The sequence below is a fragment of the Lytechinus pictus genome, chromosome 2, assembly GCF_037042905.1.
Source record: "Lytechinus pictus isolate F3 Inbred chromosome 2, Lp3.0, whole genome shotgun sequence".
NCBI classification, from domain to species: domain Eukaryota; kingdom Metazoa; phylum Echinodermata; class Echinoidea; order Temnopleuroida; family Toxopneustidae; genus Lytechinus; species Lytechinus pictus.
In genome coordinates, this window is record NC_087246.1 from 15,118,588 (window position 1) to 15,146,041 (window position 27,454).

The following is a 27,454-nucleotide window of genomic DNA, read 5'->3' on the forward strand; positions in this document are numbered from 1 at the left end:
ATGGAGACAGTTGCAGAAGTCCAGTCTAGAGGTTATCCGGTCATGGATGATATTTTCTGCACCACCTCATGTAAGACAATGTCTAATCTCAGCAATTCTGTGGAGCAGGTAATATGCAGATTGGCAGACATGTAATGTGTGTTTCTTCATGCTCACTGTACGTTCTATCAAAGACTACGCCAAGAGATCTAGCCTTGCATACTGGAGATATATAGCTTCCTCACCTATTAAGACTGGAGTTGTAGCCATAATAATTACGCATATATGGAGATGACAGAACAAGATACTTTTTATTGTTAAGCTCCAGGAAGTTGACCTTCATCCAACATCGAATCCTCAATGGCAGCACCAACAACAGCAGCTGCACGAACCTCTGTAATCATGTATCATGTAATCATGTAATCTGTATCTTTACCTTTTGGATCAAAAGTGAGGTATACAGCTGGATGTCATCAGCATAGAAGTGTATACCAAGACCATGTTGCCACATTACAGAGCCAAGAGGAGTGAAGTACAGTTTGAAGAACAAGGGACAAGGACAGACTCCCAAGGAACTCCATATCAAAGGGTAGTCACAGGAGACTGCATGCCAGTGATGAATACAGCTTCATACAGCTCTGTTGGCAAGGTAAGAGGAAACCTGCCATTGGAGTGCAGAATCATCAATTCCAAAACAGACTGTCAGTCTCCCAAGAAGAATGACATGTTCACTGGTATCAAAACCGGTTGACAAGTGAAACATAACTTAGGCAACTGCTTTCCTCATAGAAAGAGACATCCTGGCTCTGCAATCGAAGAAATTCTCGACCTAGACTTTGATGGTGATATCTCAGACTCGCATGCAGCCTACCAAAGCTGGGTAAGCTATTGGATGCTGTTGGGTTTGGATTAATAATCACCCACAGGAACGCCAAACATGCCAGGAACCCACCATCCTCTGGAAATTTGAAATAGTCTATCTCATGAAGATATGAAGATGTGTGAATATAGAAGTTCGATAAATGGCCTAGAAGACATTTCACAATTCACAATTCACTGCGGTATTGAAAAGGTCTGGTTAAACAGCAGATTCTCTCTCAAGACAAAAGTTTAGGTTTTCTCTATGGATCTGTGACACGAGAATTGGACATATCTCAAGAACACAAACACCATGACTTCGATACGAACTGCCTCCGCAGAATACTTGTACTAAATTGGTTTTATTTCAACAATTAGAGATGACTTTTATAATATGAGGCTGCCCTATCAATCAAGCCATCCAATGGAACACCAAATCGATGATAACTGACATTGATCTTTCAACACCCCGAAGGTAAAGGTGTATATCAAGCTGGGGAAAGCTGGATGCCTCTAAGTTGGATGAAGCGGCATTCCTTGATAAGACAGGTGCAGTACTGCATTGGAAAAGATATATTATGGAGATGCACATGTAATCCGTTAATGAAGTCCAATGGTAAAAAATTATTAAAAGGATATGCAGTGACTTATTCGTTGTGGAACTTTAGAACATCACAGTCTGGTTTTTAAAACACGGAAAACGGTCTAATTGATAGGCAAAATGAAAAAATAGATGGATTATATGTGGGTTCAGTTCTGATAATTTTTTTTCAAAATTGGGACAATTTGACAAGCGTAATTGAGAAAAACACAGGACATCTCATTTTCAGCAGACTGTTTTCACTTTATTTTGCTGAAGAAAAACACACTAAATATATATACATGTATGTGTGATCAGATTCTGCTGGTCGGGAAAATAACTACTCCAAAGGATATTAAATGCAACTGATTGACTATTAGGAGTTGAGAATTACAGTACTGTTATGATTCAATTTTAATAATTCATCATCTAAAATTGTAAATATGAATGAATTGATTGATATCATAATTCAAGATACCATTTTACAGGGGCGTAGACAACGGGGGGGATGAGGGGGATGCATCCCCCCCACCTCACAAGGTGGGGGGGATGGCATGTACAATCATCCCCCCCAGGTTTTGGGGAATGATATTTGGTTACTTAATAAGTCATAATGATGATAATAATAGTAATAATAATAATGATAACAATTATAATATTAATAATAATAATAATTATGATGATGATAATAATAATCCTCATCATTATTGTAATTGTGTTTATTGTTATTAACCGCATTCACACGGTGAAAGCCAATTCAGACGGTAAAAAAAAGAAAATCTTACAAGTATTTTGTGGTTATCTTGTGGTTTGGAAACCACAAGATAACCACAAGATTAATCGCGCATATTTTGCAGTGCGCGCAATCTCGTGGTGTGGAAACCAAAAGATAACCACGAGTTTTGCGCGTTCAAATGGGGCAAACCACGTGTTATAGGCATTATACATTGTGTGCAAAATGCATCAGCGCAATCTAAAACAGAATAGAAAATGAATGTGATACAACAGTATACATAATAATTCGTGACAGAGAGTACCATACTACTATCTTTATAACAAGTATTATTCAAACAAACATATATAATTATGTATAATCATGAATTGTTCAACTTCATGCTCCCACTATATGACTATTGTTACACTAATACTGATATCAGGACTGACTGGTATACATTAGTTTGTTGTTAAGCTTGCAGCAGCTACATCTTTTCTGTATTGTTAACTATTTATTTATTTTTGTTTTATTTAAGATGCACTTTGTTTTGTATTCATTTAAAGTATGTTGATTGATGCATGAAGACATAAATTTGAAATGTTTAAAGAAGTTTGTTTCATGTAAAGCGCAGTGTGAATTTACCCTGTCTTGAAATGCGAGATAAAAGGAACCTATTAGTATTAGCATTATTATTTGTATTAGTATTATTTTTTATTTATATTATTATTATTATTATTATTATTATTATTATTATTATTATTATTATTATTATTACTATTATAAGACTGAGATCAAATAGAAGTCAATAATGCCCTTATTTGAAACGATGCAATGCCGTGATGGTTCCGATTTCTTCACAAACTTACAAAGCAGTATTGTTACTCCATGGATCATAGTGATACTGTTTATGTTTTTTGTATCTGTATGTTAATGAGCCGCCAGCCAATATCCATCTATGGATACAATGCCTGTTTCTTTGAGGTAAAACAAAGCATAGTATGTACGTATTCATTATGCTTTATAATGAACAGACATATTGTTATTTGTTTGTTGTTTATGTGTTCTATTCACAAATGGCCACAGAGGCTGTTTTCATTCATAACCACATACCCATATCAAGACAACAAAGACTATACCTGCGTGTACACAGTTGACATTGGTTTTTTTTCTGAAGAGGTGTAACAGCAAAATTCACAGAGATAAATAAATACGTAGTGTGGTTCAATATGCAATACTATGTGTTAGTCCATTCTGTATTCGTATGCCACGGTGTGTAGATCTTGTCGATGTATGTCTGTCCATTCAAGGCGTAGTATGTGTGTGGTGCGCGCACCCGTGTGTGTGTGTGTGTGTGTGAGTATGTGTGTGTGTGCGTGCGCGCTTGTGTGTGTTATTTTACCTCATTAAGTATGCATCAGATTGCACGATTTCAAGTTCAAAATTGCAAAAGCTCCCTACCGTGGGAGGGGGGACACCCCCCTCCCACACCCTCCCCCGCTCGGTCGCTTCGCTCCCTCGCTCGGGCGCTTCGCGCCCTCACTAGCGTTGGCAGCCCAGTCATCCCCCCCAGGTGTACGAACCTGTCTACGCCACTGCCATTTTATAATAAAAATATAAGCAATTAATAGTGACATTTGCTTGAATACAGATAGGTTCATGAAATTCGTTGGATCCCACCAGTGTGCTTTTAAATGGGAAGGCCCTCTGTGCAGGAGTTTACCTTTGTATGCAGATGTGGGCGTGGGTGCATCTATTTATGCCCATGGATATATGCGAATAAAAAAGTGATTACATAATTAAATTATTGAAGCTAATTATTTTCTGCCATTGATAATCAATAATTTGACAGATCCCATAACAAAACATGTACAAAACAAAAGGTACAAAATACAAAGAAATACATAAGAAATTCAAAAACAATAAAATACATTATCATTCACTGTGATATTATATTTTAAGGGCCGTACAATTATTGATAATGATGTAAATGCTATTTGTACCAAAAAAAATAAACATTTGAGCTGAAATTATCAAATTATAGCATAATGAACCAAAATAATTAATAAGCCGCAAACAAAAATAACAAGTTGTCCCGAAAGGTACACGTATGTATACAGGATTTTACAGTATTCATGTCTGTGAAAGCGAGTATAATTAAAGAACATTGTCGAAATAATATTCTGAATTGTCAATTTGGCAGCCATTTTGTTCATGCAAATTAGGTGGTCAAAACATGAGAAATTAGCTTGGGAACCGATCTTATGCAGATTCAGCATATTTGAATTGTGTGAAATAGTCCGGTTTCCAACTTTTACCCCAAAATGCTTCTTAAATTTTATATAGGCCTCTTTTTCCAGAATGGGTCTAGTCTATAATCTTTAAATCTAAAAATGACTAATTAAAAATCCTTCTTATCTCTATATCTGATTTATAATAATATATCATGGTAGTGTTTATTATTCTCCATCCGTAGGGTGTTTATTTTTATCCGGATTTTTATATGAATTCTGCTGATATTTCGTGTTCGGTTTAAATCATATTACTTTTATTATTTTTTAAGCTTAGTCCAGCAGACCATATTATGGTAGAACATTTTTTTTTTTTTTTTTGGGGGGGGGGGCAGTCTTCACCCACCCCCCCCCCCCCCCCCACAGCTCCATTCCCCTAGAAATGCATGCGCCGAGCTGATCGCCTGCGCTGAGGCAGCTAGTGCAATAATGATAGGCCTTATAATGCCGCAATGGGGCCTATATATACACGTAGGCCTATACAGGGGCCGCGAAACGGTTTTCAAAGTGGGGGGGGGGGGGCTGAGCCAAAAGTGGGGGGGGGGGCTGACCATACAAAAAAACACAATCATATGGTAATTTTTAAGTTTTTGTACACGGTTTTTGAAAAAAGTGGGGGGCTGAAGCCCCCCACCCCAGCCCCCCCCCCCCGCTTCCGCGGCCCCTGCTATATCCAATATAAAAAAACAGACAAAGCGATAATGCTTTGCAAGTTTCTTTCCAAGTATTTTCCAAATATTCGACCCAAACCTCACGTCTTCGTCAGGGATACAAAGCTCACAGTGACAATATATCCCGCAAGATATTCAATATCTTACTGCAATGCATTATCTCTTTGTCTCGTTTAATCGTATCTGTGTCCAACACGCGGAATGTAATATATATATATATATATATATATATATATATATATATATATATATATATATATATATATATATATATACAGTGCTTCCCCCCAAAACAAAAAAACTATACACTTTTGAAATGGCTGCCAAATAAAAAATATATCACTTTGGGGGAAAACACTATACACTATTTTTTTTATGTAGCTCCTTACTTCACCAACATAATAATATTAATGCCGGAAAATGTATATTTAGTTTAGTTTTTTTTTAAGTACCATTGACATTTAAATCCCATTCCCAGCCGTATTCGATTATACCTTATTATTACGTTCAAAGTTCTCGAAAATGTGAAAATATCGCTCTTGAGATTTGAATTTTTTTTGCTCGTTCACTTGGCTCACTCACGTAAATGAAACAACTGGATATAACAACACAACTCTCATTAGCTGATCCCCAGTCTTGTCCCCATTATCGTAAATAATAATTAATAGAAATATTATTCAGCCGGGGGGGGGGGGGGTAGCTTTTTGGTCAGTATTATTGCGGCTGCCCACTATATAGGCCATTTTTAGTTTAGTTTAATCAGCCAACGTCAAACATTTCTCAATTAAGCTCTCATATAGATAGAAGCCCCTCCAAAACTTTTAGTCTATAGAACCGCGCCTGGGGAACACCATGCCCAGCATCCATGTGCTTTTCAATGAGAACAATAAACAAGTGGAATGCCTCTGGCCGTCTCACCTGCATCACGCGATTCAATATAGCAGCAGTGCTGATTTTGAAAACTACTATAACTCGCACAAGATGTTCAGTGATACTTGGTTACTCTTATTTCCACGTTTTATGAACTAGACCAATACACTTATAGAGATATGATGGCAATTCAACAAATACCCCCAACGTGGCCAAAGTTCTTTGACCTTACATGACCTTTGACCTTGATCATGTGACCTGAAACTCGCACAGGATGTTCAGTGATACTTGATTACTATTATGTCCAAGTTTTATGAACTAGACCAACACACTTTCAAATTTATGGCTGTAATTCAACAAATACCCCAATTTGGCCAAAGTTCATTGACCCTAAATGACATTTGACCTGAAACTTGCACAGGATGTTCAGTAATACTTGATTACTATTATGTCCAAGTTTCATGAATCAGATCCATAAACTTTCAAAGTTATGATGGTAATTCAACAGATACCCCTAATTCGGCCAAAGTTCATTGACCCTAAATGACCTTTGACCTTGGACATGTGACGTGAAACTCATGCAGGATGTTCAGTGATACTTGATTAACCTTATGTATAAGTTTCATGAACTAGGTCCATATATTTTCTAAGTTATGATGACATTTCAAAAACTTAACCTTAGGTTAAGATTTTGATGTTGATTCCCCCAACATGGTCTAAGTTCATTGACGCTAAATGACCTTTGACCTTGGTCATGTGACATGAAACTCAGGCAGGATGTTTAGTAATACTTGATTAACCTTATGGCCAAGTTTCATGAACTAGGTCCATATACTTTCTAAGTTATGCTGTCATTTCAAAAACTTAACCTCAGGTTAAGATTTGGTGTTGACGCCGCCGCCGCCGCCGCCGCCGCCGCCGTCGGAAAAGCGGCGCCTATAGTCTCACTCTGCTATGCAGGTGAGACAAAAAGTAATCTTGCTTCGATGTCAGAAAGCTAAATAAGTATTTTGTACCGTTTCCCCAATATTAATATAACTGTCTCAAATATATGATAGGGTGATCATAGCACCCTTGTCACGTAAGCCTTTATACCACCTTTTCCTGATTTTGGCTAACAACCATTTTTGCGTTGGCGACCATGATTTCCAACTTATAATGAACGTGCCCCCACCCCCGTGCTCCCTCTTGTTTGTCCCTAGCTCTCATTTATTTTTGTGTCTTGGGGTTTTTCGGGTCATTCTTTTTTCGTTCTTGCACTCCTTTTCTTGCCCGTTTGTCGCCTAAATTTCTTTACCTTTCTCCAGCATTATTTTTGTTTTTCCTTTTCTTTCTCCCATTATTTTTCATTTTTAATTTTTGTCCCTCATCTTCATAATCAACCCCTTTAGACGTCCTACTCCTAGTTTTCTTTATTCTTATGAAAGAGAAGTTCACCCTGACGATAAGTTATTTTAAAGGACAAGTCCACCCCAACAAAAATTTGATTTTAATAGAAAGAGGAAAATCCAACTAGCATAACACTGAAAATTTCATCAAAATCGGGTGTAAAATAAGAAAGTTATGACATTTTAAAGTTTCGCTTAATTTCACAAAACAGTTATATGCACATCCTGGCTGGTATGCAAATAAGGAGACTATATGACGTCATCCACTCACTATTTCTATTGTATTTCCTTATATGAAATATTATAATTTTCTCCTCCTTTTCAAGTGATACAACAATTAATTCCTCCCTGAACATGTGGAATTAGTATTGTTCAATACTATATGGTTCAGTCAAGTTGGTCCTTATTGTCAAATATATAAAAAATGAAATAATCTAAAATTCAAACAATAAAAAACAAAAGAAATAGTAAGTGATGAACATCATCGACTAACTCACCTAGTTGTGCATTCACTGTTTTGTGAAAAATAAGCGAAACTTTAAAATGTCATAACTTTCTTATTTTACATCCGATTTTGATGAAATTTTCAGCGCGATGCTAGTTTGATTTTTCACTATTTATTCAAGTCAACATTTTCCTGGGATGGACTTGACCTTTAACCCTATCTAGGCCGGGGGGGGGGGGCCCTCGGAGGCCCCCCTCAACGATTCGCGCAATATTTTCGCTGCGTGAAATTTTTTGATCGCGCCGCTCGCTGACTTTACTTTCAAGTAAACTTTTGAGACCATTTTTGCGTCACCCGGGTACGTGGTTCCGGAATTACGCAACATTATGTAAGTGCATGTCAGACAAAAAATTGCTCAAAAAGGTGATTTTGTGTACAAAGTCAATGCAAATTGTGTTTTCAACCAAAAATCATAAATGTATGATTATTTTTAGTTTTGCTGGTCTAAATGTATTTATTTTATGCTTTTTATTATCTCAGATGAGTCCCCAACAAATTTCATTGAAAAAACAATGAAAAACAAAAGGTAAAAAAACCAAAAAAATACATAAGAAATTGCAAAAAACAATATAATACATAAGAAAATGATTTGATATCGCAATTTTGTTCATGTACACTCGCTAAGAACACCACAAAGAGTTTCTATATCAAAAATTAGAACATTTGGAGCTTTATTTAGGGAGTTAGAGGAAAAAGTATGATTTCGCATACTAATTACGCATAAATCAGCATAATCACTTAATAGCGATTCGCATGAAATAAATTACTATACAATTTTGTAGATTATGTCCCAGACAACCCGCGTGCCAATTTTCGGCGCGATCGCGCTGTCGACGGCCGAGATCTCAAGGGGGGCCTGGGAGGTCCCACCCCCGGCCATATGAAATCCCAAAATACCCCGGCCTAGATAAGGTTAAGTAAAAACAACTACATATCGGTGAAGGCTTGATGAAATAACGGAGTTAAAGTTTTGATTTTGTGACGTTACAGACAAGCAGCTCCTCCATGTATTCATCATCCATCAAAATATTATATTTATGGAATTTATCTTACATGATGGGGGAGCTACTCGCTCAATGCGTCACAAATGAAAAAACAAATACAAAAAATAACATACTCTTTCGTATTCTTTGATTGACTGCACCAAATCTTTGATATCTTAATGTAATTTTTTTTGCCTTTATCAAACCAACTTATCGTCAGTGTGAACTTAGTCTGAAGGCACAGACCCTGATTGAAACTTTGATCAACTAGTGTGTCTCCATGCACGCAAAGACTATAGCACATGTACAAAACTTGCTGTTTCAAAGAGGGCCTTCAGTAAACAGGGCATGAGTAGGCTGCAATTCAGACCCTTAACTCGAGTGAAGGGCTTTCACAGCAGACAAGTGTGAACTCCCGTTTAATTCACTTCACAAACTACTCAAGCTATGATAAACCTGACAATCATTTCAGGAGGGTCCCTCAATCAGATAAGATTTCCCCGATGTTTAAGATATACAACACTAAAACATTGGATAACAGCAAACAATGGAAATTACAATATTCATAAGTTTATTTTCATATAAAAATCATTACATTTCATAACTTCGTTGAAATATATTGTATAGTGATGAATGACTTAAAATGATCAAGTTCTACAATAGAGGAAGGAATCTAAAAATCTATGGGGAAAATGAGAAGGAAATTTAACTACATAGCCTCAAATTTCAGTAAAAGCGAACAGTATTTCCATTATATAAAAGTTTATGACGCTGAGAAATTAAAATTACAGATCTACAAGATCAACATATGTATAAATCATTGTCGTATTAATGCAAAAAAGAATGAGAATTTCATGGCACACAAATTTCCCATACGAAATAAAAAAAGTAAAACTACTAAACGCGAAAAGAAAAATGCATATTTCACATACATCAATGCACACTATATATATATGATCAGAATAGAGAATAAGTGCAAATTATCAGACTTTTTTGAAGTAGAATTTAATTAAAGATCTAATCTAAGTGTAATGTTCAAAAATTAAAATAATTTTTTAATCAAGTCGACTGCGCAACCTCTAATTCCCATTTGAAAGACTATTGGGCAATGATGAAATTTATTTTCAAGTAATTTGCATTAAATGTAAATTAATTTCACATTAAAAAACATAAATACAAATATTAGTAATCAATAAAGAAAAAAACAAATTTGGAAAAAAATATATTATCATTGAACATGAAAGAATAGATTAATTGATGAATTACAATCAATAACTTTAATATGAACAAATTACAAGGCACTTGAGCCCGGTTGATTGGATAAGTAATTGCGTTTTTTAATCAAGTATGCCCGTAATATGAGATGAACAGCGAGAAAAAGGACAATTATTGCTTTTATTTGAAAGCTATTTGGATTTCGAAAGACACTGCCATAATTTGGAATACTGATTAAGCATGCATTATTTAAATACAGCATTTGTAATATCATTATCAGACAGTTAAAAAAATACCCCAAAACACAACAAAGAACCAACACCAATAATGATAAACAAAACATCTTTATCAAATTTGGTGAAACGTTTGCATATCAAACAATTAACAGAATTGAAAATTGTATGTTGTAAGGAAAACTACCTCTTTCAATTTAGTCAAATATTATTACCCAATCCATTTTAGATATATATCTTTCCTCGAATACTTGATTTTATAAAACGTATTAACTTTAATGAATACATATTGTCATGAATATATTCTCTTATCTCCATGCTTTCCGTTTGACTACTGCAGGGTGGTCCATAGATAGATTCATCACACATAGTCAAATCAATAGAACAGATATTCAATACATCCACACAAAAACCACCTTTTTTTCTATAAGAATACAATCACCATGAGTTTTTTTTAATCAATGTCCGGCACTGACGTTCAAACTTACATCTAAAACAATTACCAGATTTTCATCGTAATCAGTACAAAAAACATAATTATGTTAACAATCTTTTTAAATCAACCTCTGAAATTGAGGATTCTATCTATAAAATAAACCATTCATCATTAATGCTCGATAGCTGGGGCGAGTACAGTGTGTCGGGCGAATGCAGTGTGTCGGCCGAATAAAATGGCTTTATCATAAACTTCTGAATAATTACAAAATTCAAGCTTTATGCTCACTTGAGTTTAGAGATTTAAAAAGCCCAATCAATTTTGTACTTTCCATAAATATAGTATAGGTATCGGTTATTAGTTTTGAATTCAAATACCTCCATAACATCATTGCTTTTTGGCCCATTTCCAGTTTAACTAAGGGTAATTCACACTATACTACAAATATAGACTACCAAATAGGCTTACTTTGTCCTCTGCTTCAATTTCATATTGAATTCTTGTTTTATTATTTTATAAGGTCAGGTTTATTAACTTTTAAAATGAAAACAAATCAAATTTTAGTTTGACTGATAATTTTTGCTTTATGTGCTCTACTTATGGTTACATAGTCCTTCAATGTACATCTTTTGTTGTATTTCTTTTTATTGTATCCCTATAATATCACTGTCAAAAATCAACATTTATCGTGTATTGGGTGATGTATACTATCATCAATAATCTTTACAGTGGGAGTTTCTTGCCATTTTTAAAATCATGGTGATGGCTTGATTCACCTTGTCAGATCTGAGAAATTTCTTTAGTCAATTCTTGGATATGTTCAAAGGAGGGACATGTTGACCTTTAATTTCATAATAACAATGAGTGTGTGTGTGTATTTGAGTTTTGTCAGACGTGTATCAATCAGATATGATTATTTACGTCTGGGACCGACCTTTAACGTCACTATCCGAAAGACGTGACCAGGGCTCGAACCTCGAACCTCTGCATCAATTTGTAACTTCCCCAAAGCTTGGATTACAGGCGCACGCCACCACGCCCAGTTATGATAATGATAGCTGATAGCTGGATTTATATAGTGCTTTATGCCTAAAGATACAGAGTGCAACTATTAGTTACCCAGGCTGAAAAGCATTGAAGCACTTACATTATGGACTGTTTAATCAAAACTATTGAAGCAATACCAATTAAAGTAAAATAGAAATTACAAAATTTAATGGGCTTTTTATTTCAGAGCACTCAATTGGGAATACTTGCTTTTGTAGTTGTTTAGTGGAAAGATATTTTTTGAAGGACATGCTGCATGTAATTAAATATAATGATTCCATTTTACAGAATTTATGATAACTCACTTCAAAAGCACACAATGATCTGTCGTTCAAATTCATTTCCATGTATGCTTATGCATTTCGAATTTAGAAAAAGGTGGAGCATTTGACATAATTATAATGCAACATTATTTTTCATGTAACATTATAGTGTCTTTGAAATGACTTTTATAATTTCTCATATGCTCTATTCATTAAAAAAATTAACATATTATTATGCAGGAAGAATTGCAAAGACCTAGTCCCATTCCATTGATTACGATTTAATTAAAAGCTGTTCTTGTAAAGTCCAGGAAAGGTCAAAGCTCATGACGTTTAATGTTTCATGCATTTTATCTACTGATGTGGCGCATGAGCCTGGTCTGGTAACATTCCATCTTCTATGCACTGAGTGCCATTAGTTTCTTCTTGTCTAGATCATCCTGTCGTTTCATTGTGCAGAGGCATACAACGATGAAGATGACAAAGAGGAGGCCAATCAGGCAAATTAAAGCTATCCACCAGGGCTCAATAAGGAGATTGCTCGCATCAGCTTGGGGAAGGTTGTTGTTATTACCATCAGCTGTAAGAGATAGATAATAGTTTATACATACAAATGTTTACAGATGAAATTTCTAATTGTAAGTTTATCTTGTCAAAAGAACCCAGTCTTTTGTTAAAATGAAAATGACAAACAAACAGCAGTAAATGAAATCCAATACATGTATTTTCTCCTCTCCCTCTTTCTACTTCTTTCTACCTTCCCTACTTCCACTCCATCTGTCCTCTGCCCCTCTTCTTCTTCATCATCTTCTTCCTCTTCATTTTCTTCTTTTTCCCCTTCCTCCTTTTCCTCTTTTCTCTCTCATCCTCCTTATTTAGGATATTTGACAAAATCATGTGAACTTACAAGTTTCTGAGCAGTCGTCTCCTGTAAAACCAGTTTTGCACACACAGACATATCGGTCTAGACTATCTATACACACTCCATTGTTCCTGCATGGGTTGCTTGAACATTCGTTGATGGCTGTAGTAACGGTAAGAATGCAATAAGATTTTAAGTAATAGTAATCAATGTATTGGTGAAGGCAGGAATCACATTGTCAAAATGGTAGAATAGAGACTATTCTGTAATTGTATAATAATGATAGTCGTAATGGTGAACTCAATGACGAGGCTGATATTGATGTCAAAATTTATGTCAATATTGATGACGATGGTAAGTAAAGTAATGGTTGTGTATGAATCAGAACATGCTATTTCATGTTGGCAGTATTGATGGCTATACAATTAATGATGATAACCTGTAGAATCATTAATTATTGATAAAATCTGGATGCAGGCATGAATAATATCCTGAAATCATTATTGTCTTTGAATAATTAGAAAGAATGTATTTCTTACGAGTTTCACAGAGGGTTCCCTCAAAGCCTGGAGTGCAAACACACAAGTTGACACCGCTAGTATCAGCCATACAGGCAGCCCCATTCTCACATGGTTCATTTCCAATGCAAGCATCTGAAAACAAATTAAGCATTCAAGTATTTGTTGATGATTTTTTCAAAATAGGCGATTAACTTATCACATTCATAGAATCAAATTAATAAAAAAAAATCTTCGATTCGAATTAACAATATTTAGACTGTGCCAAGGTACTCATCTCTTATTTCTTTCTCTCCATACTAGAATATAAATTTCAATATTGTCATTATGTTATTGTAACTGAAGTACAAATAGCTATGATTAATTTCAATTTCTTGGAAATGATCATTCTTCAAAATATACACATAGATATTCCCCGTCTCAACAAATTCAAGGATACCTTGCATAACTTCATTGATTGGTGATTGGGGACAATAGTGATAAAGCCTGCCTTTGTGGGGATGAACAGAATATGAAAATTCTCATATCATCCCAAATGTACCAGAAACTATTTGTATTAATGAGTTATAATCAACCTAAGACCCGAGAGACATTTAGAATTTATTATTATTATTTAGAAATAATCCATAGTATGGAAATCAAGCAATGCCACAGTACTTCATATGTAAACAGAACAGAGCATGCTTGTTAGTCAAATCAATGATACTACAACATTATGTAATCTATTCTGAAAATATATATTCAAGGTTATTCTTGATTTCAAAGAATGACAATGCTGACTTTCCAAAGTTAGGATTGATTCAAATATCTTCTGCAATCTACAGAAAGACATTGGAATCGGTGATGTCATGTGTGAAGATATGGCTGCATTAGCTTTGAATGTCAAAAAGACAAATGATTGGAACCATTATAAGGTAGCGCCAAAAGACATTACAAAGAGAGAAAAGCTTATGATACTCACTTGAAGGTATTTCACAATTGCTACCTCTGAACATGTCATTACACTGGCATTCATAGCCATTCATACCATCTATGCATACACCATTGTTCTGACATGGGTCACTTCCACATTCATCAATATCTACAGACAAAAAAGAATATGAGACAGAGAGGTATGAATACGCAGATCAATTTTACATGGGGCATGGGGCTGTCTTTCTTCATGTATGGTCATTAAAGGAGTAAATGGAACAATACATGTGTGTAAAAAATGTATAGAAGGCACAGACCCCTAAAAAAGGTTGCATTCAAATGAATGAAAATTTGATAGAGCGTACGAACAGCAGGTATGCAGAGAGAGAGGATTTTATTATACTGCATATTTACTATCATTTAATTTGAAATTAATTCACATCTGAGTCATCTTGCACTTCACCATATCAAAATACTCTGGCGCTATCCATATGTTATTGATATAGCCCTTATTTGGTAAATATATTTTCTTCTCAACATAGTCACTGCCCATTTACTATGCAAATGAAATATGATGATTCACAAACTTGATGTACATATAAATGGTAAATGGTGATTTTTTTTAAACCTGATTGCTAAGAAAGCATGAATACTTGTAAGCAAGCAACCAGAGGACCAACGTCTTCTGGTCCTCTCTGAGGGACCTGGTAATGAGGATTAATGGCTTACCAAAGGGCACTAGCTAGCGCACCAAGAGGGAATCGAACCTGGGTCACCGGAATTCGAACCCAAGCTCTACCAACTGAGCTATCATTTATACATTAATATTTTCGCTAGAAATAAACAAAGAGAGAAAGGAAATCATGGGAGAGGGATAGAGAGAGAGAGAAAAAAAGTTACATTGGACATTGAAAGAAATTGTATACATACTTGTTTCACACTGTGATCCAGTGTAACCTGCTGTGCACTGACATGAGTAAACACCAGCACTGGCAACAAAGCACTGGATACTATTCACACCACAGTAGTCAGGAGGACATTGTTCTGCAATGAAAATATATCCCATCATACTTCAGAAACTTGCTTCAGAAAACATGTTAGAATTACATTTAATTCAGATCACTACTCTTGACACCAGTCATTATGCTTCATTAGCAGATGGCAAATATGTCTCGAAAGTTTCAATCATTGGTATTGTTCTTCATGTACCAGAGTGAATGAATTGCAGGAAAATATTTTAATTGTAAAATACCATTATCATTATTTTTCCAGGGGGGGGGGTAATATCTGTATTTGCAGAAAACTGTTCAACATCTACTTTGGGTAGGCTGGCTGTGAAATTGACTCTTAGAATATTCCCGAATGGCTTATACCATGAACTGTAGATGTAGGTCAAATGATATCTAAAAAGGAGTTTCTCTGTTAGGTATCACTATGTAGAGATAATACTTTAGTTAGCTTTATCTGTTTCAGATAACACAAATACAGTGCAGTATTTGTATTCTTAAATCACAATTTTGTCACTGTTGAAGAACATTATAATTATCATTAACAGCCCATTACAATATTTATTCTAACTCTCGTATCAATTATACTGATTCTTGCCAATGAATCGAAAGACTCACAAAATCTCTTCCACATAATAAAAATATTCACATATTGAACACATTTACATCTACTGTAGATATTAAGATAGTAAACATAAAATAATACTGTCTTTGCAGATGGAGACAAATATATTTCAATTGAATGTCTGAATGTCACTCAAATTTTGCTTGCCATCATATGTATACATTAAACTTGAACTTGGAAGTGATATTTAACATTCAAGAAAAATATAATTATTGAAGTGACCTGCAGTGTCTGATAAAAATGCTAGGAGTATTTAACATGAATATTTTTCATATGATAGCTACATATACCATATTGGTGTGTTTTTTCTTGACTATAAAAAAATTGATATAATTGTTTGTCAATAAAGGAATTTTTTTGGTGTGTAAGGGTGTGTTTTTCAGAATTTTAAAGACATGTTACGTTTTTGTCATGAACTTTAGAAATGAGCAAGATCTCTTCCATATTTGAATGTTGTATAAGAAAGCATACTTAAAGTTTGTCAGATAGGAATATCAAAAATATATTTTTTTCAGAGGGGAGTTTATAATAAAGGATTGAGGCCATACCTATGTTACATCTGTCACCGACATATCCTTCTGGACAGCTACACTGTGGCTGCTCATTGACATCGATAGCACATGTTCCTCCGTTCAAACAATAACCCTCAGGGCACATGATCATGATTTCTGAAAAATTGTTTAGAAAAAAAAGGATAAAAATTAATTCATGTGTAATAAAAGGTTCAATCAGACTTGATACATATACGTCCTTCTCAAGCATCACATTGCAATAGACAATTACATTTTTTGTCAACACAACGATTATCAACATTAATATCATCATACTCATCATCACTACCATTGCTATCACCATTATTATCATCATCACTGCCACGGTCACAATCATCATTGCCATTTCTATCTACAGCTTTCTTGTATTATCACAAACTCAACCATTACTATCGTCTGATCACTATTGGTCTTGCAATCATCATTTGCATCATAATCACAATCACCACAATCATCATCATTACCACCACAAGCATCTTCACCACCACTACCAAAATCTACACCATCTTCTTCATCATCATCACCACCACTAGCATCTTCACCACTGCCATCACTATCATCATCTTCTTTTTCATATTTACCATTGTCGTCATCATTATCATTATCATCATCATCATCATCATCATCATCATCATCATCATCATCATCATCACCACCACCACCACCAACCACTACCACCTCCATCATCTTCATCATACCTTCTTCACAATTAGTGCCTGTCCAACCATCAGGGCAATCACAGACAAACCGATCAGTGGCGGGATTGAAGAAGCAGCTACCGCCATTTAAGCAGGGGTTGCTATCACAAGGTGTTGGCACAGCTAAAAAAAGAAAAATATATGACGGAACCACAAGTTGTAAAGAGAAAATTACAACAGTATTATTTGGAAATCAATGCTGTTCAATATTGTGTTCCTTTACAAAAGACACAGTGAAATAGCAACCATAAAAATCCATGTATATGAAACAATAGTCGTTACCAAATATCTGGAGAAATTACATTAGTTATGGTAATTAAAAAAAACCTCTGACATAATAAAAATATACCTAAAATTAGATAAAAACTATTCAACGATCTTCATACTGTGTATCACTAATCATCCAAATACTTTCATCATCAACACCATAACCATAACCACAATCTCCATTAAAATCTGATATCAGACATTATACAAATTAATGTGCCTCATCATAAAATCTCTATTGAGTATTTTCTATTGCACACCCAAAACCAATGGAAGCGGGTTCAGAAGTAGATATATTTGATGTTCATGATTGAAAGAAGTTTTACACTATGCAAAGGAATATTTTCTTTATACCCATCATGCATAATCCATAAAAAAGTGTTGATTACACGCTTTCTTACAAGAGTTTACTATTCATGTGTGTAGAGGACAAAGAAATTACATGCAATTACTGATACCCCCAAATTACAAAGCTACCAGAGAAGATGAGCAAGAACTAGCTGCATAGTCTTGAATTATATAAACAAGAAAATGATGTACACTTTCATGCTGCAAAAGTTTTAAACCAAGAACCTGATACAAGAAGCAAATTTTAACTAAGTATTTACAACACACCGTTTTAAAGGCAAATTAATGGATTTCATGTCCCAATATCATGTCCAACTTTATGTACTTATATATATACTTATGTCCAACTTTTCCTTCTAGTTGAAATGATTTCAAGCAAATAATAAAGTTGTGAAAAGTTGAAACACATAGCGATTAAATGCAGGGTAAGTTAGTAAACAAAAATAAAAATAATTGATTTATGCCAATACATATTGATGATTATTTGCTTTCATATATGTTTCATTTCTTTGATATTAAGAATAAAATATCAGTGTTCTAAACACTTTATAATAAGACAAATCCTATTGAGTTCATAAAATGGTATAAGGCTATACCAACTAAAAACAACATTTTTGAGACCTTTCATCGCACCTCTGATTACTGGTGATGTATTCTGATTTTTAAATTTTAGTCTCTCAAAGTTAACCTGTACCTGCTCCATGTTGTAATTCAATACTTTTCTTGTATCTAATATCAATTTCATTATTTTCAGAATTTGTACCATATGATAAACTGAACTGATTAAAATTGAGTTTGTATATAATTTGTTTAATTGTTTCAATCTTAATGCACTTGTATCTTTGTAATAACAATGTAACTATAGATGTAAATCTATATATAACTCACATTTGAAAACAAACATTCCCACTCTTTATTCCATTTAGAAAAATACATTGTACTTACAAATTTCACAATTATCGCCTGTAAAAGCTGGAGCACATCTGCAGAAATACTGGAGGTTGTCATTGGTATTCACACATTCTCCATTATTCTGGCAAGGGTTGCTTGCACACGGGAAGTCTACATGATGAAAAGTAAGGGGAAAGCACACAAGCTTGTTCAGATGAATGGTGACCAATGAGTCATGATTAAGTAATAATAGGTAATAATACCCAAATTATCACAACCACATTTTGTTATAGGTTTATAATCATAACCAACTCTTTTAAATATACATTTTACCAAGATTTTCCAGTGGTAAATAGTGTTTTTGGTGATTGAATAATAAAATAAATATTCATCTAGATACAGATATGACCAGGAGGTAGTGCCAGATCTAGGTCAGGTACATAGGCCTACAAGAGGTCATGATAAAACATTGTATATCACTAGGTCAGTCACTAAGAAAGGTAAGAAATCTTTTCACATAAAAATGAGAAAACCTTGAAATAGTCTTGAGTAATGACTTAGTTAATGCACCCAGTGTCCACAGCTTCCAAAATGGACCGAATAAGACTTCGTAATGTGAACCAGTGAAACATAAGTTTGACGCTAACACACCAGGACATGATCCAGCCAACCTAAAGAGGTGACAGAAGGTTGCATTCAAAAGTATCCGTATGTATCAAAAGGTATCTATAATAGTTCAAGGATTGTTGACTTAAATAAAAAATAAAATGATGGCTTATTCATTGAAAGTAAATCTATTTACCAATGTCACAAAGATCAGTAACCACAGCTCTGAATCCTCTCTCACTCTTATCGGGATCAGTGACAAATCGCATCCAGATGGTGGTCTGAGCTGAGGTGAAGTTCACAGGCTCTTCAGGTCCCGACAGGACTCCACCTGAGAAGAGGGAAACTGGGTTCCCAATGAGGGCGCCACCGCCAATCTCTAGGGTGTCATAAGAATCTTCAGTCATGAAGTCTGTGATCTGGATGTGCAGGCGGTTCCTTTCGTTGGAGATGACCAGCCAGGAGCAGGTATTGTTGTCATCATAGCTTCCAGGATAATTTGGGCTAGTGATCACTACAGCAGCACATCCTTCCAGGTAGTAGTCAACGTTGCAGCTGGTAACTGATGATAGAAAGATACAAAAAGGGAAATATAGTAGAAAATCCATATAATATACTTATGGAATACAGACACAGGAAGTTAAATGGATACAATGCAATAGATGACTCTTGTGTTAGCAAAAAAGTATATGATAATGTCACAGCGAATATATTTATCAAACAACGGCCAGTAATTTATCTACAAGTGTAATGCATCGTGAATGAAAGAGATAACAATTAGTTTATCCTGACTTATACCTTGAATCTTGAATAACATTATTTCAGGGTTATACTGCCCAATCTTTCTAAGTCTTACAATATAGATACTATATAATATAATCTAGGATATTAATTAAAGAATTCATGAATTGGAAACACTTAAACCAGACAAGCTGTTACATTTTCCATTAACTGCAGAACTGTAGACTATTAACCATAAAGATATGTATCAGGAAGAATATAATAAACCAAACTCTGTGGAATCAACTAACATTAACAGTTAAAGATACATATCATTCAACCTACCTGATTCACAGTTTGTGCCACTCCACCCCCTTGGGCATAGGCACTGGTACGAGTTGAAGAGATTATTACAGGTTGCTCCATTTAGACAAGGATTACTTGCACATGTATCAAGCACTGAATAGAAATTATAACATGGTTAATCGTTATTCAGCACTGTTTATCCATCATTTATAATATTAAAGACGTTTGAATTGCATGATGGATAAGGTATTAGAGCAAGTTTAAATCACAATAAAGATTTACATTAACTGAGGAGATTATTACAGTTTGCTCCATTAATACAAGCATTGCTTGTATCGACTAATGGAAATACAGAATTACATGTGAAATCGTTATCCATTACTGTCTTAAGAAACAAAGAGTACACACAAGCAAGACAATAAAGTATTCAGGAGAAACAAGTTACTATGTTATAGTTGTTGGGACATTTGCTATCTGAAATTTACCAATGAGGTATGAATGGATTTATCTATTCAGAGACACAAGGAACGACGGTTTGCATGTGAAACTTAAATAGCGTTTATTTGTAGGCGATTTTTCATTAAAAAAATCTAACTGTACAAAAGTGCACGCAAAAATAGCAACAAATTATCAAATGTGAAATTAATTCAGGGATATGATATCAGCTGCAATCTTAAAAACATAGAGAATACTTACGCTCTGCACATGTAGGTCCAGTGAATCCAGTATCACACGTACAGGTGAACCGGTCGATCCCATCTGTACATATGCCATTGTTCTGGCATGGATTTGAATCACAATCATTGATGTCTGTTAAGAAAATGAGGAAAACATGATCAAATATCTATCAAGTATCTATACTAAGTAGATTGAAGTACCAATGTTTGCCACCTGTTTTTTTTTACAGTTAATAGAGTTTTTCAGGAGATTCATTCATTTGTATCTACATGTTTCTGTTAACATTACTACACCTTTAGCGATTAATTGTGGCTCAAACTTTAAAGTTATCAATATAATCATTGTAATTACGTTTTCATTATCAATACCATCATTACTATCCTCATCCATTAATTAACTTAGTATTATGAATATCATTATTGTAATACCTGTTGTCATTATTGCTATCTTTTTCCTGGTTCTCACTCTTCTTCCTACTATCATCACAAGTATCATTATAGTCATCATTTTCATTTTCAAATTTTTGCAATATTATCACATCTTCAAAATTTTCAACATCATTATCCTCATGAACAGCATAATGTGCATGATTACATTATGATCATATTGATGATCGACATCATCATGATAATCTTTGCACAGTTGTTTTGACAAAATGTTTCACTTACTGATTTCACAATGATCGCCTTCAAAGCCTCGTTGGCAGGTGCAGGAGTAGGTATTATTTCCATTCTCACAGAATCCATTGTTAAGGCATGGATTACTTGTGCATTCATCAAAATCTAAAATAAAACATGATGAAATTCAAAGTAAGAATCTGTCTACCACAAATGCACATGTTTTATAAAAGTACATATTTTGGTATTTCAATTTTTAATTAATATTTATTTTTTGTATCCCGCAAAAGCTCGCCTATATTTTTTAAAATAGTCTTTATTCAATATTCATCTATAATTAATCTAAAAAGAAAAAAATAGATATACCATAAATCAAATGCAGAATTCAAATATGTCCAGTGCTCACATACATGTAGATACTTTTCAACATGAGTGTATTTCTATCTAATGCCTCCTTTATAGACAGCCTGAATTATTTTTTCCCCAAAACTTTGCTAATCATTGAAAAAAAAAATCACTTACCATTCTCACACCTGGAACCCCATCGTCCCGGAGGGCAGGTGCAGACGAAGTATGTGAAGTAGTTTGTGCATTCTCCACCATACTCACAAGGATTACTATCACATGCATCCACAGCTGCCAACAAAATCAAAACAAATTATCAACAGCTTTGTTTAAGATAAATTGCAGCTGCACAAATCTCTATATCGCATAGAGACATTATTCATAATTGTGATATGTGCTATACAATAACTGTTTATTATTATTATTATTATTATTGTGATAAGAGATATATTTGAAAGGAAGATAAATGGAAAGAACTATGATGAATGAAAACTAAATCCTGAGAATTGCAATTGATTTTCTAGGATTGAATGATTCTTGTATAGCATGACTTCGCAGCAACCAGTTAAATGGCACAATAAAGGGATTTTTAAAAATCATATTACCTTGTTCAGACATCATCTCGAAATATGTAAATGTTTCACAATTCACAATCCACATATGTTAAGAAACAAATACATCAAGGAATGGTGACAATGTTAATGAAAGATGCTTTAAATTGATTAAATTGAAAAACTAAGAAATATGAATCCTTACTTTCATAGATTTAATGATTTAAGTATTTCAGAATTTACAATCTAACATTAGGTCATTGCCACACATATCAGAAGGCAAAAATGATTTTAAAGTAAATGGATAAAAATGATTTCTTGAACAGAAAAATATATTTTTAGAAACTTACGTTCAGAGCAATTATTTCCTGTCCATTGGCTGGTGCAAACACATGAATACGTAAACCCGGATTGCTCAATACATTGACCTCCATTCAGACATGGATTGCTCAGGCAGGTATCAACGACTGAATAATAAACAATAGAAAATAATGGTTTAGATTCTTGGATAAAATCATAAATTATTATGAATCATGAAAAAAATTGAACGAAAAGTTGAATACAGAAATTTTAAGTTTTGTTTCTAAGGACATGGGTTTACTGAAGTAAGGATCGATGAATGTATACAGCATTTTTGATCTTCAATCAGATCATCTTCGGGTACCAAATTCGTACAACAAAAAAATGCTTATTCATCTCAGTATAAAAAAGTGTTTTAATAGAAGGCTGCATTACTTATCCATTCTTTTCTTTAATCTTTCAAAATGTAATGGGGTTAATATTCAATCTATTAGAATACACAGTTCAGCAAACTTACGAATTTCACAGTTGATTCCTCCATAGCCGACAGGACATTCACACATGTAGCCATACATGTTCTGCATCAGTTGGCAAGCGCCGCCATTTTGACATGGATCACTCTCGCAGTAGTTGATAACTAGAAGGGAAATTAGGGTCAGAAAAATTCCATGCAAATTTTGCAGATAGAAAAGAAATAGCCCATGGCACATGCAAAGGAATATAATTTTCTCGAAAGCATTTTAGTGTAACATGCATTGACTTTAAACAGCAGTTTATCACAAAAGTATTTCAATTTGAAGCATTTACTCCAAAGATCACCTGCAGAAGGGTTATGTTTACTAAAAACAAACCAATGAAAACCACATGCACACCAAGATATGGGTAAGAAAATGACTGTAGAATTTAAAATGATGTATATTTTGCTTGTGCAAGAACCTTTAGAATTGACACGAATGATTAAATATCCAGTCTGTATTTCATCAATAATCTTTATGTATACACATTTTTTATGGATCTCTCACTAGCACCACAAAAAATAATAAAGCAACATGAGCATTCCACTTCATTACATTATCATACCCATCATAATCAATTACAGTAATGCAATCTATCTAACAATGTAAAATAAAGTATTCATTTATGAATTAAACCTGAACATATACAACTGAAACTCAAAAACACTCACAGAATGTTTTAGAATATCATTATCATGATTATTCTTTGGGTAGTCATAATAAAATGTACATACTGTTATGAATCAATACATGATTGTAAACAAAACACTTTGTTCTGCCAATACCTGTATCACAGCGATCACCCTCAAAACCGATTGGACAGCTACAGAAGTAATCCCCTGTTCCTAGATCTGCGCATGTTGCCCCATTTAAACATGGGTTAAAAGCTTCACAAGGATCCACATCTGTAGTAACAGGTAAAGAAATACGTATTTGTTTTCATCATAATACCTTTAATTTATAGCATAAATGTTACCTTGAATTGATAGGGCTTTTGCTTGGATAAATAGCAATAGTGGTCAGATATGTTATAGCAGAAATTATGATAAAATATTTAGCAGACACTGGTAGTAGGGCAAAAGTAGCCAACAGAGAAGTCGAAGAACCTGTTGTTCTGCTAAAAGTAGAACACGTAGTAAAATAAGTCACTGTAGTATCTTCTCCTCGCTATTTACACACTTCTGCATGAGTTCTGTGACTAATACACAGTCATGGAGTTATGCATACTAATCCACATTGTTATGGTAATGACAGTGTTGGTGGTAGATGTTGAAAAAGTAAGATAGTGGTAGTATAATTGTAATTTTCAAATTAACTCATGTTTCATATATGAAGAGTGACTTACATATTTCACATACATCCCCATCGAATGCTGGAGTGCAATCACATCGATAAAATGATCCAAAGTTGTTACAAGTCCCTCCGTTGCGACAAGGGTCTGAAACACATGGATCGGTCACTGCAGGGAAAATGATGTAAGATGATTCAACCAATCAGGATAATGTAAAATACATATCATTAGGAATACCCATATCAGCTACTATACTTTCAATACAGAATACTGTGACATGAAGATACAATGAATACTTACACTTGGCATTATACATGATTGCATCTTCGATATCTCCAGCCTGGAACTGGTTGTGAATTATAAAATGTATCTCTTTTGGAGACACATCATGGTTCAAGTAATTCTTGAATATACTCTATAATCGACAAGTTTGCAAAGCAAAATATATATCGGAACAAAGTAAATACGAAATATAATCAACTTGACATAGTAGTTTTATACTTTGCAACATTAGATGTCCTGAAATTATAATCTATATCTGTATTTAGCATGTTTAGAGGTTGGTTTATGGCTATGGCTAATGAGGTTTATCAATCTATACAACTAAGCATTTAGGGTAATTTGCCATAAATGCAAACTGATATGAAATCATTGGATTGTACATAACAGCTGCCATCATTGATTAATTTTCTTCCATGAAGGATCTACCCATTTAGGAATGATGTTACCGTTTAATGTACAAATAGAGAACTTTGGGTGTACATAACAAAAATGCTATAATTTCCAGTTATTACTCTACTCACATATTTCACAAGAGGTGCCAGCATAGCCGGTATTGGAGCAGTCACACGTTCCTCTGTTACACAGACCTCCGTTTAAGCATACCACGCTGTCACATGGATCAGGGGCTAAACAGTTTGGGAAAAAAGAAAATATCTTAAGTGGAACTTGATCTTACTTACTTTATTTCTTTTGATAGTATAGATAGATATGAATTACTTCCAAAATTTAGAAAATACATACATAAAAGCTTTTTATTAAAATAGTTCCAGTATAGAAAAAAAAATCGTGAATTTTTTTAAATTTCAAGTAGGCCTAGCTTTGATGATTTAGACCTTCATAATTTCTTAAGTTCAAAGAATTGTTTAGAAAACTGCTAATATTATCAAAGATTGAAAAGGAAATTAAGATTTATATCGCATTTTAGCACAATAATTCGTTTCAGTTAGCTGGCCATTATTACAATTCTTAGTCTGCAAATGCATGGATAAAATAATTAGTTTTCATACCAATTTCACATCTGTCTCCTGAATAACCTCCAGTAAGTGAACAATCACATTCATAGCTGGTGAAACGGTTCAGGCATTGACCACGAAGACATGGACCCGATAAACATGGGTTGGGTGCTGAAAAAGCAGAGACAGATGGGGATAAGATTGGGTAATTATGCCTTAATTACACTAATAAACTCGGTTTTAAGATGATTAAAATCTGAATCAATAAAGGATAATCTGTTTTAGACAGGAGAGCTAATATTTATTAGAATATGAAAGTGAACACTGATTGTAGTGGAAGTGTACCTTTGCTTCAATGCTGTGATTTTAAAACTGATTTGTTTGGAGAACAAGGATCATTTTTAATGTTGACCTTACTTAAAACAATGTTGAACATACTTAAAACTTGCCTTTCTTAAAGAATAGAATTGCTTGATTTTCTATTTTAAGGATCAAAACAGATGGAATTTTATATGCTACAATCATAGAAAAACCAGCATACGTGATACAAAGCTCTGATTTCTACGTGATTCATTTTATGTACATCTTATAATTCCTCCCATCCAGCTCAGATTATTTTATAAATTAAAAACTTACATTTCGAAATTATTTCACGTAAAATATTCAACATGAATTTGAAAGAAAACGATTGAACAGACAGAAAGCGTGATCAAATCCAACATCCCTTGATCCTTTAGAAAATATGCTCAGATAAACAGGGAAATTAGAAGAAAAATCGGGAAACTCTGCATCGAGTCATTAATTTCAACTTTGATTTTGAAGGCTCAAAGGAAACAATTTTTCTTACAAATAGATGCTAAAGGGAATACAGAATTAAAGAGATACAAATCCAAGATCATTATCTACTTACCAACTTCACATGTAATACCAGTGTAACCTAATGGAGACGTGCTACAGTCACATGAATATGATGTCCCAAATGTGTTACAAGAACCTCCATTTTTACAAGGATTTGACAGGCATGGACTGGGTGCTAAAATGGGGAGAAAAATAAACATTTCATGTTGGTATTGCACCAAAGGAAATTGGAACAGGTCTTGTTATCTATTTAAAGAATTAATTGAATCAGAAAATTGTTTTCATTAATGTCCTGTTAACACATTTACACAATAATCAATTCTATTTTTCTTTCAAATCAGACAAATGGAAACAAATTTTATTTGGAAAATAAAATTGATTACTTTAAACATAAGTGATCATCCTGTCTCATTTTGGGGAGAATACTACCACTAGACAAGAATAAGGGAATAACTTCATATCAAAGATGCAATTGTTAAAATCTACAGCAAAATCTCAATTTGATTTTTTAAAATGAACTCTGTTTGAAGTCAGCCCAGTATCGAAAAGAACTACATCCCTCAATATTTCACAATGGCCATTAATAAAAAATATAGAGTTGTAACCATGACATTTCTACAATAAACAATTTTTTTTTAAAATGCTCTTATAGTAAGACAATTTATTCAATATATACAAAAGCTACCCATTATCCAGAACCTACCTATTCACATGATATGCTA

General features: G+C 34.1%; 1 protein-coding gene across 1 annotated transcript in view; it reads right to left on the reverse strand.

Annotated features, from left to right (window-relative positions):
- Nucleotides 1-9,391: 9,391 nt before the first annotated feature.
- The window catches only part of LOC129284251 (uncharacterized), a 125,782-nt gene continuing 107,719 nt past the window's right edge, over nt 9,392-27,454 (reverse strand). Inside the window, exons 131-150 of the mRNA XM_064110650.1 lie at nt 26,785-26,907; nt 25,929-26,045; nt 25,443-25,547; nt 24,694-24,807; nt 24,134-24,253; nt 23,351-23,470; nt 22,884-23,000; nt 22,160-22,273; nt 21,689-21,802; nt 21,039-21,152; nt 20,382-20,495; nt 19,513-19,878; nt 18,765-18,881; nt 17,205-17,327; nt 16,504-16,623; nt 15,254-15,367; nt 14,373-14,492; nt 13,433-13,546; nt 12,939-13,055; nt 9,392-12,611 (exon numbers count right to left, since the gene is read on the reverse strand). Coding sequence (XP_063966720.1) covers nt 12,430-12,611; nt 12,939-13,055; nt 13,433-13,546; nt 14,373-14,492; nt 15,254-15,367; nt 16,504-16,623; nt 17,205-17,327; nt 18,765-18,881; nt 19,513-19,878; nt 20,382-20,495; nt 21,039-21,152; nt 21,689-21,802; nt 22,160-22,273; nt 22,884-23,000; nt 23,351-23,470; nt 24,134-24,253; nt 24,694-24,807; nt 25,443-25,547; nt 25,929-26,045; nt 26,785-26,907 — 2,645 coding nt within the window. The 3' untranslated portion in view covers nt 9,392-12,429. The remainder of the gene's footprint in view (nt 12,612-12,938; nt 13,056-13,432; nt 13,547-14,372; nt 14,493-15,253; nt 15,368-16,503; nt 16,624-17,204; nt 17,328-18,764; nt 18,882-19,512; nt 19,879-20,381; nt 20,496-21,038; nt 21,153-21,688; nt 21,803-22,159; nt 22,274-22,883; nt 23,001-23,350; nt 23,471-24,133; nt 24,254-24,693; nt 24,808-25,442; nt 25,548-25,928; nt 26,046-26,784; nt 26,908-27,454) is intronic.